Below are 14,078 nucleotides of genomic sequence, written 5' to 3' on the forward strand. Positions count from 1 at the left end.
GTACAGTGTGTGTCACTGATGCATCAAAGCAATATGCTCTCCAGTTTAATTCTAAGCTGGTTTGCCTTCTGTGTGGAGTCTGCATGCTCTCTCTGTGTATGCATGGATTTCTCAGGGTATTCTGGTTTCCTCCCACATCCCAATGACATGAAAGAGATGGTCTGGCAACTCACAACTGTGTGTGTGTGTGTGTGTGTGTGTGTGAGAGAGAGAGAGAGATAAGGAAAATTGGTCTGGCACTCTCCTCCTTTTCTTCGCTTGCCTAGTAAACTCTGTGGATGGTTTTGGCTGTTTACAGGGTTACTACAGTAGTCATGCACAACTCAATAGCTTTGGATGGATGGATAGATAAGCTTACTGTGCAATACTGAGTTGAAAAAAAATGTGTAGAAGTCCACACGATACATGTTCATTGGGTTTCACTTACCCATTTCTACTACTACTACCAGTTGAAAGAATGCATCATTCTGCAAACTGGAAGATCTAAATATGTTAGGAAATCTTGTTGACTTCTGTCAACTATTTGGCTTTCTGGAATTGCACCAGCACAAGATTTATATGCTTTTCATCAACTTTGCCAAGTACAGATGTTAAAACTGTCAACCTAATATTATTTAAGTGACTTGTTGAAAGCCATTATGCAGAAGCACCAGCACAGTCATCTGACATTCAAGCAGCACCATCACTAAATAGTTTACAAGTCTATTAGCTTTTTCCTGGGCTGTCTTACGACATGCATCAAAGCCAGGTGAAAATTTAGTATAATGGGCCTGTGTCATTAATATGCCACTTGCATAACATCCAATTATATGACTGTGCATTACTATTCAAAAATGAGCAGTGTGCCCATTGTAAATCGAACATATACTAATAGAAAAAAGTCCAGCCACTGATGTACCATGGAACATTCAGACTTTCTACTTGTATATGCTGAAGGACAGAGCAAAATACAAAAAAAATCAGGTACGTTCTGCAAAACTAAATCAGAAATGTATCCGATTTTCCTTGTATTTTTGTACTCTTAGGAAAATCTCGACAGATAAAAACAGCAATGGAGATTCTTTCTTCCTGTTGCCTCTCCTACTCTGTACTAATGTACTGTGCAAGCGTGGGAACACAATTCCCATACACATGCACAGTACATCAGTAACTACAGTGCCATTATACAAAGACGCTATTTAAGAAAGGTAAGCAATTTCTTTCTTAAATAATGTCATTGTATAACAGCAATATTCAACTTCTGGGTGTGGGTATATCAGAATCTACACCCAGTTGGCTTTGTTTGGTCAGTCAGGCATCCCCCTCATGATCAAACTACACCAGCCGTGGGTAAATCCTGACATACCCACACCCAGTCATAGATTATTGCTGAAATACCCTATTATATGCTTTTCACTTTTCCTGTAACCCAAACCAAACAAGAGGTTTCTGTAATACTGCACAAAGGGAGGTTGAGGGGTGGATGCTAGTACCCCTTAGGAAGGTCATGGAAAGCCTAGTTACCACATGTAAACATACTGTTGTGATGCCCACATGCTTAAGTAGCTTCCCAAGGCAAATTTTGAAAGTTTTCTAAGAGTGTCTGTTACACTACACTTTTGCCAAAATTATTAACTACCTAAGGTGAGAGGTCACAGTACCCATACTCTTTCTAACATCTGTCTCTCTTTGTCAGCCTGGTCCTATTTCATACCATCCCAGAAAGATACAACAGTTCTGCACTCGAGTAAATAATGAGGAGCTAAAATAAGCAAACCAGTAATATTCCACACGATTCAATGTTAGCGCTTTCGTACACAATTTTACATGCACTTCTTCAGACATTAATTACTCCCAAAATGCAATATGTTTTACAGTCCACTTAATTACAAATTGAATGTATTAAATAAAAAACACATGATAGTAATTACTACATCCCTTAAATTCATTTTATAAAAAATATATATGTATTTATACTTGTTTGACCTTAAATAAGATGCTTCTTGAATATGCAAAAATTAATTATATATAAAAAACCAAACCGTCATCAATAATTAAATAAAATATAATGTGTAATATTGACAAAAATAAAAAGCCTTATTCAGACCATTTTATATTTCTAACAGGCTTCACTAAAAAACTTGATAAACATAAATATGTCATCTCTCTAATGCTCTTAATTTTAAAAGACATTTAATAGAGCAGGCTTCATTTAAGCCTAGAAAAACGTGTGCATTTGTCAACAATTGCCACTTTAATTCCTTTTCTTCGAGCTTAAGCTCCCATGGGCCTCCTCTTATATTCCTATCTACCTGTTCTAACACTGTGAATGTAAAACTATGGGACTGATATTCTACTACATGCCTAGCTAGGGCGTTAATGATTTAACTTCTGATCCTTCCTATAAGTTTTTGACTGTAGATATAAAGGATTTATATACAGTCATACCCCAAGATATAGGTTTAGAATGGATATGTGATTTTTTACTCATTAAGCAGGTTGAAGGCTAAGTAATAGATCTAGTTGTTATTTTGTTGGAGATGGTTTTGAACAACAATTGTTTTATGTTTAAAGGGGATTATTTCTTACAAAAATCAGGGGTTGCTATGGTGTCCCCATGTGGGGGCAGTTTTGCTAATGCTGTTATGGCCTTTTGGGAATGAACATTCTTATTTCCAAACTGTCTCTTTAAAGACAAAGTCGCTTGGTATACAAGATACCAAGACAACATGTTTTTTTATATTGAAAGGAGATGAAAATTTAGCAAAACAGTTAGTGGAAGTAATGACGGGCTTTACAAATTTCCTTGAATTTACTTTTGAATTCAATAAAAAATAAATTAATTTCTTAGATATAAAACTTTCTAAGAATAGAAAATATAACAGGTATGAATCACAAATCTATAGGAAGCCCACTTATTCGAACTGTTTCTTACATTTCCACAGTAACCACCCTTATCATCAGAAAAGAGGAGTGGTTAAAGGACAGTTGGTTAAGGCATCTAAATGATTTCTAGTGATGAACAATTTTCCACAGAATGTGACAATTTAAGGAAAATGTTTATTAAGCGTGCATATCCAGAAACTCTTATAAAACATTTGACTGCTGAGGTCAAAATAAAAAGAAAGTCAGGTCATTTCAAACCAGTTCTAACAAGAGGATATATTATAGAAGAAACATCCTCTAGACCAATAGGCATTAGCGATTCAGATGAAGTTGTGAATAGCAATCCATCTAATAATTACATGTCCAGCTTTTCAACAGATTTTTCCACTAATGCCATATATTTTAAAAATGCCCTAATAAGCAATTGGGAGTTTATTTTAGAAGACTGTTCTATTGCTAGCATTTTAGGAACGAGACCTTTGGTTACTTTTAGAAGAGGACTAAATTTAAAAGCTCTCCTAGAAACAAGTAAAATTAATTATAGTCAAGCTTGGGGCATGTACAAATGCAGACAATGTCATTACTGTAAATATATCCGGACAGGAACATATGTGAGAATTAAGGGTATTAAATATAATATAAAAGGAAAATTTAATTGTGAAAGCCAAGGTATAGTATACCTGACCTCTTGTAGCCAATGTTCGGCTTTTTATTTAGGTAAGACAGAACGTTGCTTCAAGCAACGCATTTATGAGCATTTATACAGTATAAGCAGAAATGCTAACACCAACGCCCTAGCTAGGCATATAGTAGAATATCAGTCCTATAGTTTTACATTCACAGTGTTAGAACAGGTAGATAGGAATATAAGAGGAGGCCCATGGGAGCTTAAGTTCTAAGAAAAGGAATTAAAGTGGCAATTGTTGACAAATGCACAAGTTTTTCCAGGCTTATTAAATGTCTTTTAAAATTAAGATAATTAAAGAGATGACATATTTATGTTTATCAAGTTTTTTAGTGAAGCCTGTTAGAAATGTAAAATGGTCTGAATAAGGCTTTTTATTTTTGTCAATATTATACATTATATTTTATTTAATTATTGATGATGTTTTTTTTTTTTTTTTATATATAATTAATTTTTGCATATTCAAGAACCATCTTGTTTAAGGTCAAACACATGTATAAATACATATATATTTTTATAAAATGACTTTAAGGGATGTAGTAATTACTATCATGTGTTTTTTATTTAATGCATTCAATTTGTAACTAATCAATTAAGTGGACTATAAAACACATTACATTTTGGGTGTAATTGATGTCTGAAGAAGTGCATGTAAAATTTTGTACAAAATCACTAACATTAAATCGTGTGGAATATTACTGGTTTGCTTTTTTTGAGTTTATTTGAGCTGTTTTTTGACGTGATTTGAAATAATGAGGAGCTATTTTAATTCAGAACCTCTGCATGCTCTCCTGTCCTCATATCCATATGGCTGGGGGCAGCCCCTTCTGAATCTGGCCCATTACTAAAAGTAATAATCTTCTTAAACCATTGCATTTTCTATTGCTTGCTTAAAAGTACTCTCGTATTATTATTATTTTTTTAAGGCAGAGAAACTTTTCATGTCTTGCTGAATTTTACTAATTATTACAGATTTTAAATTCATATATTAAAAGGAATTTAATGCCTTTCTGATGTTTTATCAAATATAATTTACTACAGCTTTCTTCTAAATATCTGCAATCTTTCTCGCTCTCTCACACTCACACACATGGCTCCCTGACTGCTGAACCCATTAGTTTTAACACTTTTTTGTTTACTCCCACATTTCCTAATGTGACATCACAACCACCAGCACCTCTATATATTCCAACAGCTGTCACCATTTATCTCTCTTTCCTTCCTCTGACACTACCTGTCAGTTCCTACCCATTACCGTCCTATGATCCTAGATCTTTATCTCTAAAGCTTTCTTCCTCCCTGCAATTGGAAGAGCTGTATTCCAACATGACCTCTTAACCCAATGGTTCCTTCAAAATGGTGATTACCAGATCAAATATGTTTGGGATAGCTTTGAGCTATATTTAAATCTTTTTTCTTAACCCACTACCAGCCATCTTAAAGTTATCCACCACTGGAAAGCTGAGGTTTGCCTTTTATACTACCTTTTTATTTTGTACCCAGATCCTTATTAATTTATTCCTCCAGTGCAATCCTCTTTTATTAAATGAAAGACCTTCAGTTTGCTGCTACCAACCAAGGCTCCTGCACTTCTTGAATCAGCCTCAAGACCATCATATCTATTCAAACTTCCTTTATAAAGTACTATATTCTTTCCACTCTCATGCACTTCAATTTACTCTCAGACATTTGCTGATTATTTATTTAATTTATGTAGTCATATTTTACTAATTATTATAACCACTATTCATTATCCAATGACTGTACTAACTTTTAAAATAAAAAAAGAATTAACACACTGACTCAACTTTCCCTACCCTGCTTCCTGCACCTGTGTCTAAGCTGATTCTACTATTACTTCAGAGTGAAGTAGCAAAATCATTTATATACATTTAAAAGGAAACATATTTGATTCTACTGGCCTAAAATTAAACTTTTCATAGAAACTGATGTTAAAGAGATTTATTTAACTGCAATCCAACTTCAATTTAAACAGTGAAACAACTGAATTTTTTGGAGTAAAATATATTTATGCTTTTTTAATCTTCAGGGTATGTTCAATAATTCAGCAGTTACTTCTCACCATCTGTAAACAAATGTACTATCCCATCAGCAATGAGAACAGTCTAATCTCTTCATTAAATGTATTCCAAAGAATTTCTGTGGCATTAATGAAAATCTAGTGGGAGAAATATAAACAAGAAAATAGCATTCCCCAATTGAAAAGGCCTACTGGATTAAGAAAGAGATTTACTTAATGAGATGTATCCACTTGCATCCATTTGCTCTTATTTAAAGACCTTTTCATCTTTTCTGTACATAGGGTAGCCTAGTAGCACCACTGCCCGAGTCTTTATCTTTATTGTCTGTGGCTTGGTTATTTATTGCTATCTGTATCCCTATCAATAAGTACCACACATGATTGTCGTCCCTTTTCAAGGTGCTAAGGGGCTGGCATTTCAAAGCATCAAATTTTTATTTAATTCCCTTAATTCTTATCACATACAACCTGTGAAAAATGCTTCCCTTGTGCACCTCCCATTGCTTTCTACATTGAATTGCACTATTCTTGCCTTTCTCTCTTCACATTTTACTTTAAAGGATATTTTTTCTTAATGCACTTCCCTGCTTAATTCTGCATATTCTTCATTTCGCACAATCTCCACATACAATTTATTGAGCCTTTCTTAAGTCCTTCACTGCCATGAGTGCCCACTGTCTACATTAAGAGCTCATATATGTTAGATGAGCTCTGGAATGTTTTGATGTTACTGCTGGTAGCACAGGACATTAGCAGCACATCTACAAAGCAAGTACATATTCTCCAACAAATGCACAGTACTAGATTATTTGTCCCCACATGCAAAACTATTTATGGCTTATAACACCTCCTCTCTTCTGTCTTTTATCAAGTGATGACATATCTTTTCTACGATTAATTCTAGCACATTTACACCAATACCAGTCATCTATCACTCTTGTTATTGCCTTTCACCCAATCTCCTTAGTAAACAAATCCTCAAGTATAAAAACATCTTTCCATTACCCTTCCCTTGACTTCTGAAGCTTTCCTTGTATTCTTAACGGTGATAATCCATTTAGTGCTAAACTATTCCCATTTCCTCCTCCCAACTCCATGGGTCATTAAGTCTCCCAGTACACTCAGTCCATTTCCTGCTAATCCTTCTTTCTCCTTATCTATTCCACCATACTTTATCACTCTCTCCTTATTATCCCTTCTCCTTTACTCTTTTATCATCACTTATTTCCCCATCTGCCAATGTCTTCTACTGAGACCACTTTACTGTTGTTTCTTCATCCTGCTCCCACCAACTTGCCTCTTTTCTCTACCTTCTCCATATTTGCAAAATATCTCCTTCCAAAGCAGTCTCTTTATTCTGAGCTGGCTGTATTTTGATGATGTTACAAACTTCTAATTTTGCTCCGCTGACAATGTAGGTCACAGGGAAGACAGCAAAAGAGACAGAATACAAGTGTATAGAAAAGGAGGAAAGCCTTGCTATACTTACGTCATGACTAACCTGTAAAGACACAGTATGGTAACTGGCTGGAACACTCTCATCTTCTTCATTGTCACTGTGGGACCGGGATAACCTCGGACTGGAAGCTTTTGACCTTTTCATGGAACTCTCCTTTTCGCTGGGTTTTTTCCTAAGCCGTGTAGACTTGTTGTCATATTTGTGCATCTTCTTCTCTTGAGATTTATATCCTATAAACAAAGTTTGAATTATTTTTATGTCTTATCCTGAAAAATAACAGATATGCACTCATCATATCAGCTGATCTGTGAGAATGCAATCTACAGTATATAATTTCTTTTATTTCCTCTTCAGATATATCCATCTTTAAACAAACATTGAAATTTCCCCCAGCTCCTGTACTCAGAGAAGCATGCATCTCCTGCAGGTGCATATTTAGATGCAATAAGCCCAGGTTGGGGAGGGGGGCACTTAACACTTGCATTCCCCAACTTGACCCTCACGTACTGAGGAAGCACAATCTGATAGGTGTAGAAAAAAAAGACTAAAATTATATACTTGCCAGACAATAGAAAATCCCTTCATAAACGCTGATTGGAGATGCTGCAAAGAAAAGCAAGGGACAGCAAGAAGGCAATAAGTATTCACTACAGACTGTCTTCTTGTATTCCAACTGCTGTGGCAAGTATTATACCTGACACTGAAAACGTGTGTAGTTGCTAACTGCTATCATAAAGTGAAACTTCATAGATAAAGATAAGGCAAGAGCTTAAGAAGACATGTTCTGAAGCACCGAAGTGTCAAGACAGTCAATGCCTAGAATCACTGGTAAGGCAATAAAGGTTCCTCAAAATTCATGAGTCAAGTTCTGGTAAAAACTAAGCTAAAGGTGCACATTTAGCCAGGTGCCCTTCTCAACATAAAACCTCAGTCGAAGACACACATCCAAGATGTGAAGGTCTTGGTCTACCCTGGATTTCTCCACTAAAAAGAAAAGTGGGAAGTGGAGGGACAGTTTAAAAATAGTTCTGACAACAGTTCTGCAAGATAATTGTGGATTACACCTATGGAACTCAAGCACTTTTGTCTACTTTTATGTTCTTTTACTAAAAATTAATATATCACATCTGTGTAACTAATTGCTTTCTAACATCTCAAAATGATGGAGTTTGCTTTGTTGCTGATGCTTCATTGCTTTTTTTTTTTTTTTTTAATAGATTTCTTTCTTTCCTCACCAACCATGTAGAATCAATACAGTTTGGTGATATAGGGAGTGGCCACAACTGCAAAAACAACTATATTTTAGAATTCTTTAAATTGTGATTTGTCGGCCTTGCTATGTTTTATTAAAGTTATTTTGCATCGCAATAAAATGACATTATAGACTACAACAGACAATCTACGTGAAACTTTAAAAAGGATTTCCAATACATAAAGGTAAAGTTCTCAAATAGCTTGCCAGTAGATGTGATGGCTACCGAGAAAATTTTTTCAAGAGATGAATTTCAAAACCAGTGATCCAGACAGTTTAAAGGGGAGTGGACAAGCTGCCAATCACAAAGTGCAGGTCTCAAAGATGAGAGGTTTCATCAAAGTGAGTGAAGGTATACAAACCAATTAACTGCTTAACCAGCAGGAAGAGAACCATCTACATGAAAGATATTTACACTTATTACAGGCTAAAATAGGCTCTTTTACCTAGTGTAAAACTCAGTCTGAGTAATCTTGGCCACTGGAGCCTGACAGGAAGAAAACTCCAAAAGGCTCAAGGCTGGAGTACTAGTGTTGCTAAGCCTGATCTGACAATCGGCTTGAGGACCTATAAATAAGACAGGACAGACTGAATAAATAGAATCAGTGTGTTATTCTCATGTTCAGTATCAGACCAAAGCCAGGAGATGTAGAAGATGGCCATGTGATGAAGCTGCAATGAGTGAACTGTCCAAGTATAACATTAAATAAACTCATATTACCAAAAGGTGACAGCCTCTATAACAACCTGTCAAAGTACAATTGTAAAAATGCATGTTGCAGATAGGATGCAGCGAAGCGTGTTAAACAATGAAACCGCTGTGTCACGTTTCACTGAAAACGCAAATTTTCTTCAAATTAAACATTACTTGACAGCTTAGCCCTGTTTCCTGTGAAGCAAAGTCTTAGAAGTAACTTACTTAATATTAGCAAGACAAATGACTACCCAAGACTGTTGTGCAATGTTTTAGGGATTTGTTTCTCTTCCCAAATGCTGTTCAACCCAACAGAAGATATATACAAGTCCAAGGGATATGGAGGACATGTACCCTGGAAGAAAAAAAACACTGGCTTCAAGATGTTCCATTAATTTGTATGCAGAGGGCAACTTTCAATACTATACAAGTGAATTATTTGCAATGTGGGAGATTGTGCTGTGATCTCTCATAATGGAAGAATTATTAAGTTGAACAAATCTAAAAAAGGGTGTTTTTTCTACCTGAAATACTGGAAAAGCACGAATGCAAGGTCTTGCTTTCTTACAAGTTTGCTCCTTTTTGGGTTTCTGCATCTAATGTGCTGGCTATTAATCTTCATTGCTTCATTAAGCCACAGTGTCTACCTCAGCTGGGAGATGTAGACTGCATTCTAGCTGTATTTCTGAAATTCAGAGACAATCTCCATAACCTGATAGCTGAAAACAGTTACCTCAAAGTAACGCCTAATTATCATATCTGGTAGAAGATTTCAATTTTAGGTAGAAAGTAAAAAGAAGGGTGAGAGAAATGGTTAGGCTGAGCAAAGATGGGAGGAAGATCACAGAAAAATTGGAAGAAATAGTGGTACCAAATAAATACTTTGTTTCAGTCTTAACAAAAGAAAGCAAGAGGAGGGTGCCATGCTAACAGTGAGGAAAAAAAGAAGAGACAAGAATCTAGGATAGAGATGAAAGAAGTTGAGAAGGAACTGGCTGCTCTTTGGAATAATAAAGCTCAAGTACCAGATGAGTTGGCCTCCCAGAGTCATCAGAAATGTGGCCCAAATGTTGGCAGACCTCATGACAGAGATTTTCAACAAATCAGTCCCCAGTGCAGAAGTGCCAGAGGACTGGAAAACAGCAATCACTGCACCCTTAAGTGTGTGTATGGGGGATCCAGGGGAAATGCATGCCTGTTAGCTAATCAGCAATAGCAGAGAAGGTCATGGACAGAATCCTGAGGAGAAGGCTGGCATAATTTCAAGTGGATAATAATCTAAAGGACAGTGGTCATCACAAGTTCACAGCCAGAATGAGCTGTCAGTCTAACAAGATCCAGTTGTATGACTGGGTTACAGGTGATCCTGACAGAGGAGTATAACTAGGCATATATATTTGGACTTCAGCAACAGCTTTGGGTCTATCTCAAAAGGTAGGAAAATTGTATGGGCTGGATGTGGGAACATGGCTGAGGACCTGGACAGCTGTACGTCTCAAATGTACGATACAGAGGGTTGTGATAAGAGGAACATTGACAGGGATTAGAGAAATGACAGAGTACCTTAGGGGTCTTCCCTGGGTCCAGTAATCTTGTGTTTCTCCCTGACATATATGAAGGAATAGATACAATATCAGCCTCTTTTGAGGATGACCCAAAAATAGCTGGAGTAATGGAGAATGGTGGAAATACTCCTGTGAAGAATTTGGAAAGGCTGAATAAATGGGCAGCTGAGATTCAGTGCAATCACATGTAAAGTACTGCACATTTAAACTATAGAAACTCTGGCATGAGCTATCAGCTGGGAGGCCTGACAGAGATGGCAACAGACAAAGAAACGGATCTGGAAATAATTATTCACGCTTGGGTTAGACAACTGTGAGCAAAGTAAGAAGGTAGTGACAGGAAAACACAGAATGATACAATACATCCTCAAGGTGTATATTCTAGAAGCAAAGAGGTAATGCTTCTATTCTACAGGACCTTGGTCAGATCACACCTCGAGTACTACATGCAGTTCTGCAGGCTATACAAGAGAGTACAAGGAAAGTTACAAACAAGATCCATAAGACGGGGGGAAAATGACCAGAAGCTAAAGAGCCAACAGCTCTTCTCCCTTAAGACCAGAAGAGATATGTGGAACATCAAAATGGTGCAAAAGATCATAGCAGGGAGATGTGAAAGAGTATTTCTGAATAGGAAGGTCAGAAGGGAAGGAGAGACTGTACAGGCAGCAGACTGCAGGAGCTAACTATTTCTTGTAACTGTGAAAGTACTTTTTTTTACTACGGACCCATGGAATGGACCACTGAAATGGGTGGTGATCCCCCTATAACCACATACAAATAAACACGATTTAGCTTTTTCTTCTTTTGTGTGGGACTTAAATGCTATTCAGCTTCCTCACTATACATCTTGCACAGTTTGTGTATTTTTTTACTGGAATTCGTTTCCCTGGTTCATACATTACAATAGGTTTGCATGTTAGCAGGAACAAAGCTATTGATCTCTGAGGATTTTTAAAGACCTAGCCATACATTCTTTTAGTTTTTAGCCCTTATACCCTTAAATTTTAAATACAAATATCACAAAGATGAGCAGAATATCTAAATGCAGCTGTCATCCATGAAAAACAAGGGTGCTAAACCAGGGGTGAATTTGTGGTTACCCATGCATTTGTCTAGATTACATTTGAATATTGTAAAAGTACCACTGCTTTATGCGGGGAGGAACAGTATTCCCAAAGAAGTGATATTCTCTTTGATAAACACCTATCTTTCTGACATGTTCTACTTAGATTTAGATCTTGAGCGAGTGTTTATGCCCACGCTGGACTTGTGAATGTGCAGTGGGTCTGACAGAATAGGGTCTGTTGAGGCAGAGATCCTATACCACCGTATGCCACCAAGAACAGAGACAAAGCTTTGAGATAATGTGCAAATTTTTAAAGATTTAGCTTTGGATTTTCTTAACAAGAAAGTATTGCAGGCATTCAGGCTGTGTCAAATGTTTGGAGAACATACCAAAGGGGGTATTATACTCTATGATTGGCCTGATGAATAAGAAATATAATGGAATGATCACATCCTCTAGACCTGAATACCATACCCTTAGTAATAAGCTGTACACAGAAGAAGCACTTTCTTTCAATAGTCGATACATGATGATCAAAGGACAGTTTGCCTTCTACCAGAGTTCCCAAGTCCATAACTAGCGGTTCAATTTTCAGGGGTGTATTTTCATGCGATAGCTACAAGGGACTTCCTGAATGCCAAAGGAAACCATTATACATTTTTTGGCATTTTGTTTTAGTCTATGGTTCCATTGGTATGTCTTGGTGTCCTCAGGGATATTTATGATGGCACCAAGTTTACAGTCATTTGCAAATCTGGTCAGCCATAGGATCACAGGAAGTTACTAGCCTAATGACCCTAGTGTTTGAAGATGGCCAATGAGGTGCTTTGCTTGACATGAAGCAAGAGTCTGTTCCAAAGGTGTGGTAACCTCTGGGAGATAAATCTGTCCCTCCAGCAGGTTCTATTAATGTCACATACCAGGTTAAGGCCTTTACAGCGAGTAACCCTTGTACCATTTGACTTACGGACATGCAGCATTTTCAATAAAGCAAGGTAAAAGATTGCCTTATATGCCAGGCACAGATCGCCTCTGAGTAGTCCACATGAAACAGAATAAAGTGACAGTGATTTCAGACAATCCTCATAGGACAGATGCTGAAGACCTTGAGTTTTCCTTGTAAGGAACTTCTGTGGTCTCTCCAATTGCTGCAGGTGCTTGGAAAGGTACATACCAAAAGAGGCACTGTACTCAATTATTGGCCTGAAGAGGGAAGAGTACAGGGAGGTTATAACTTTTCCTCTGGAGGCAATGCCCTTACTTATGAGATGAGCAATACAGGATGCCCTTCTTACCACTGTGGGGACATGGTGATCAAAGATAAGGTTGCTGTCAACCCATATGCCCAGGTCTCTCACTACTGAGTGCATACTTAGAGTGTTGTTACTGATTTGGTAGTTAGCAGGAACATTGCTCTTACCAAAAGGGATGATAACATCTTTTTGCATTGAGTTTAAGGCCATGACTTTGACACCAATCATTTGTTTGTGTAAGAGCCTCTTATAGGATGTTGACATCATTTGGAGATTCTATGACTATTCTCAGTTTGCAGTCATCCACAAACTTTGTCAGCCACAGACCTTTAATTTTAGCTTGTACTTCGGAGAAACAGATTCCAAACTGCAGAGGTCTCAGGACTGATCCCTGTGGAACACCACTGGTTACAGGTCTGCTGTCGGAGGTGGATTCCCCTGTTTTGACTATACGGGTTCTACCAGTGTGCCAATTAGAGACCCATCTAATGATACCTGGGTTGATACCTAGCTGGGTGAGTTTGTCGATGCCTGAGTGGGGGATAGTGTCAAAACACGTAACAGTAGTTTTGACCTCTGAAAAGTAAATACCATAGAACAGTGGCTCAAGGACTGAATTGGACATCTCAACTGCCTCTACTTTGGAGGAATGTTCCTATTTTTAGGCATGATGTAACCCTGCACTTGATGCATTTATTGTTGGAAGTATGTCCTTATTTTCAGGCTTGGCTAACCCTTCAAAAAATTTTCCGACCCTCCCCAATCACACGTGAGTTTTCAAGCTGTTTAGTACACAGAAAACCACTATACGACCAGCATGCCAGTGGCATCAATAATTAATTTTTGCAGATGCTAAAATAAATGCCTTATGTGGTAGAATTTTGTGATACTGTTCATTAGGTCTACAGAGTTTATATTGTTTCTTTGATAACGTGCTTACATTTTCTTATCATTTTTGTCACTGTGTTTTAAACACATTTCTGAGTAGTATCTCACATTCCTACTAAAAGTGAAGAGCCGTGTGCTTTTTAGTATTCATAGTGTATGCTAATTAGATGTTTATAAGTTCATAGGCAAGTACAAGGCTAGCTGCCCTTGTGGGCAATTTTAAGCCTAGTTAATTTCTCTCAATGAGAATCATACCCTATATCACTTGTCTGTGAGGTATGCAAATTCCCAACCACCCCTTTAGGTT

At 37.2% G+C, this 14,078-nt stretch overlaps 1 protein-coding gene across 5 annotated transcripts in view; it reads right to left on the reverse strand.

The window, feature by feature from the left end:
* The window catches only part of GBF1 (golgi brefeldin A resistant guanine nucleotide exchange factor 1), a 4,751,435-nt gene that overhangs the window by 462,921 nt on the left and 4,274,436 nt on the right, over nt 1-14,078 (reverse strand). For 3 of the 5 annotated variants that reach the window (XM_044055999.1, XM_044055998.1, XM_044055996.1), the window contains one exon: nt 7,081-7,280. In XM_044055999.1, the coding sequence (XP_043911934.1) occupies nt 7,081-7,280 (200 nt within the window). The remainder of the gene's footprint in view (nt 1-7,080; nt 7,281-14,078) is intronic. The other 2 variants (XM_044056000.1, XM_044055997.1) reach the window with 1 other exon arrangement.

The sequence above is a fragment of the Protopterus annectens genome, chromosome 14.part0, assembly GCF_019279795.1.
Source record: "Protopterus annectens isolate FY-2018-M chromosome 14.part0, PAN1.0, whole genome shotgun sequence".
Classification (NCBI taxonomy): Eukaryota; Metazoa; Chordata; order Ceratodontiformes; family Protopteridae; genus Protopterus; species Protopterus annectens.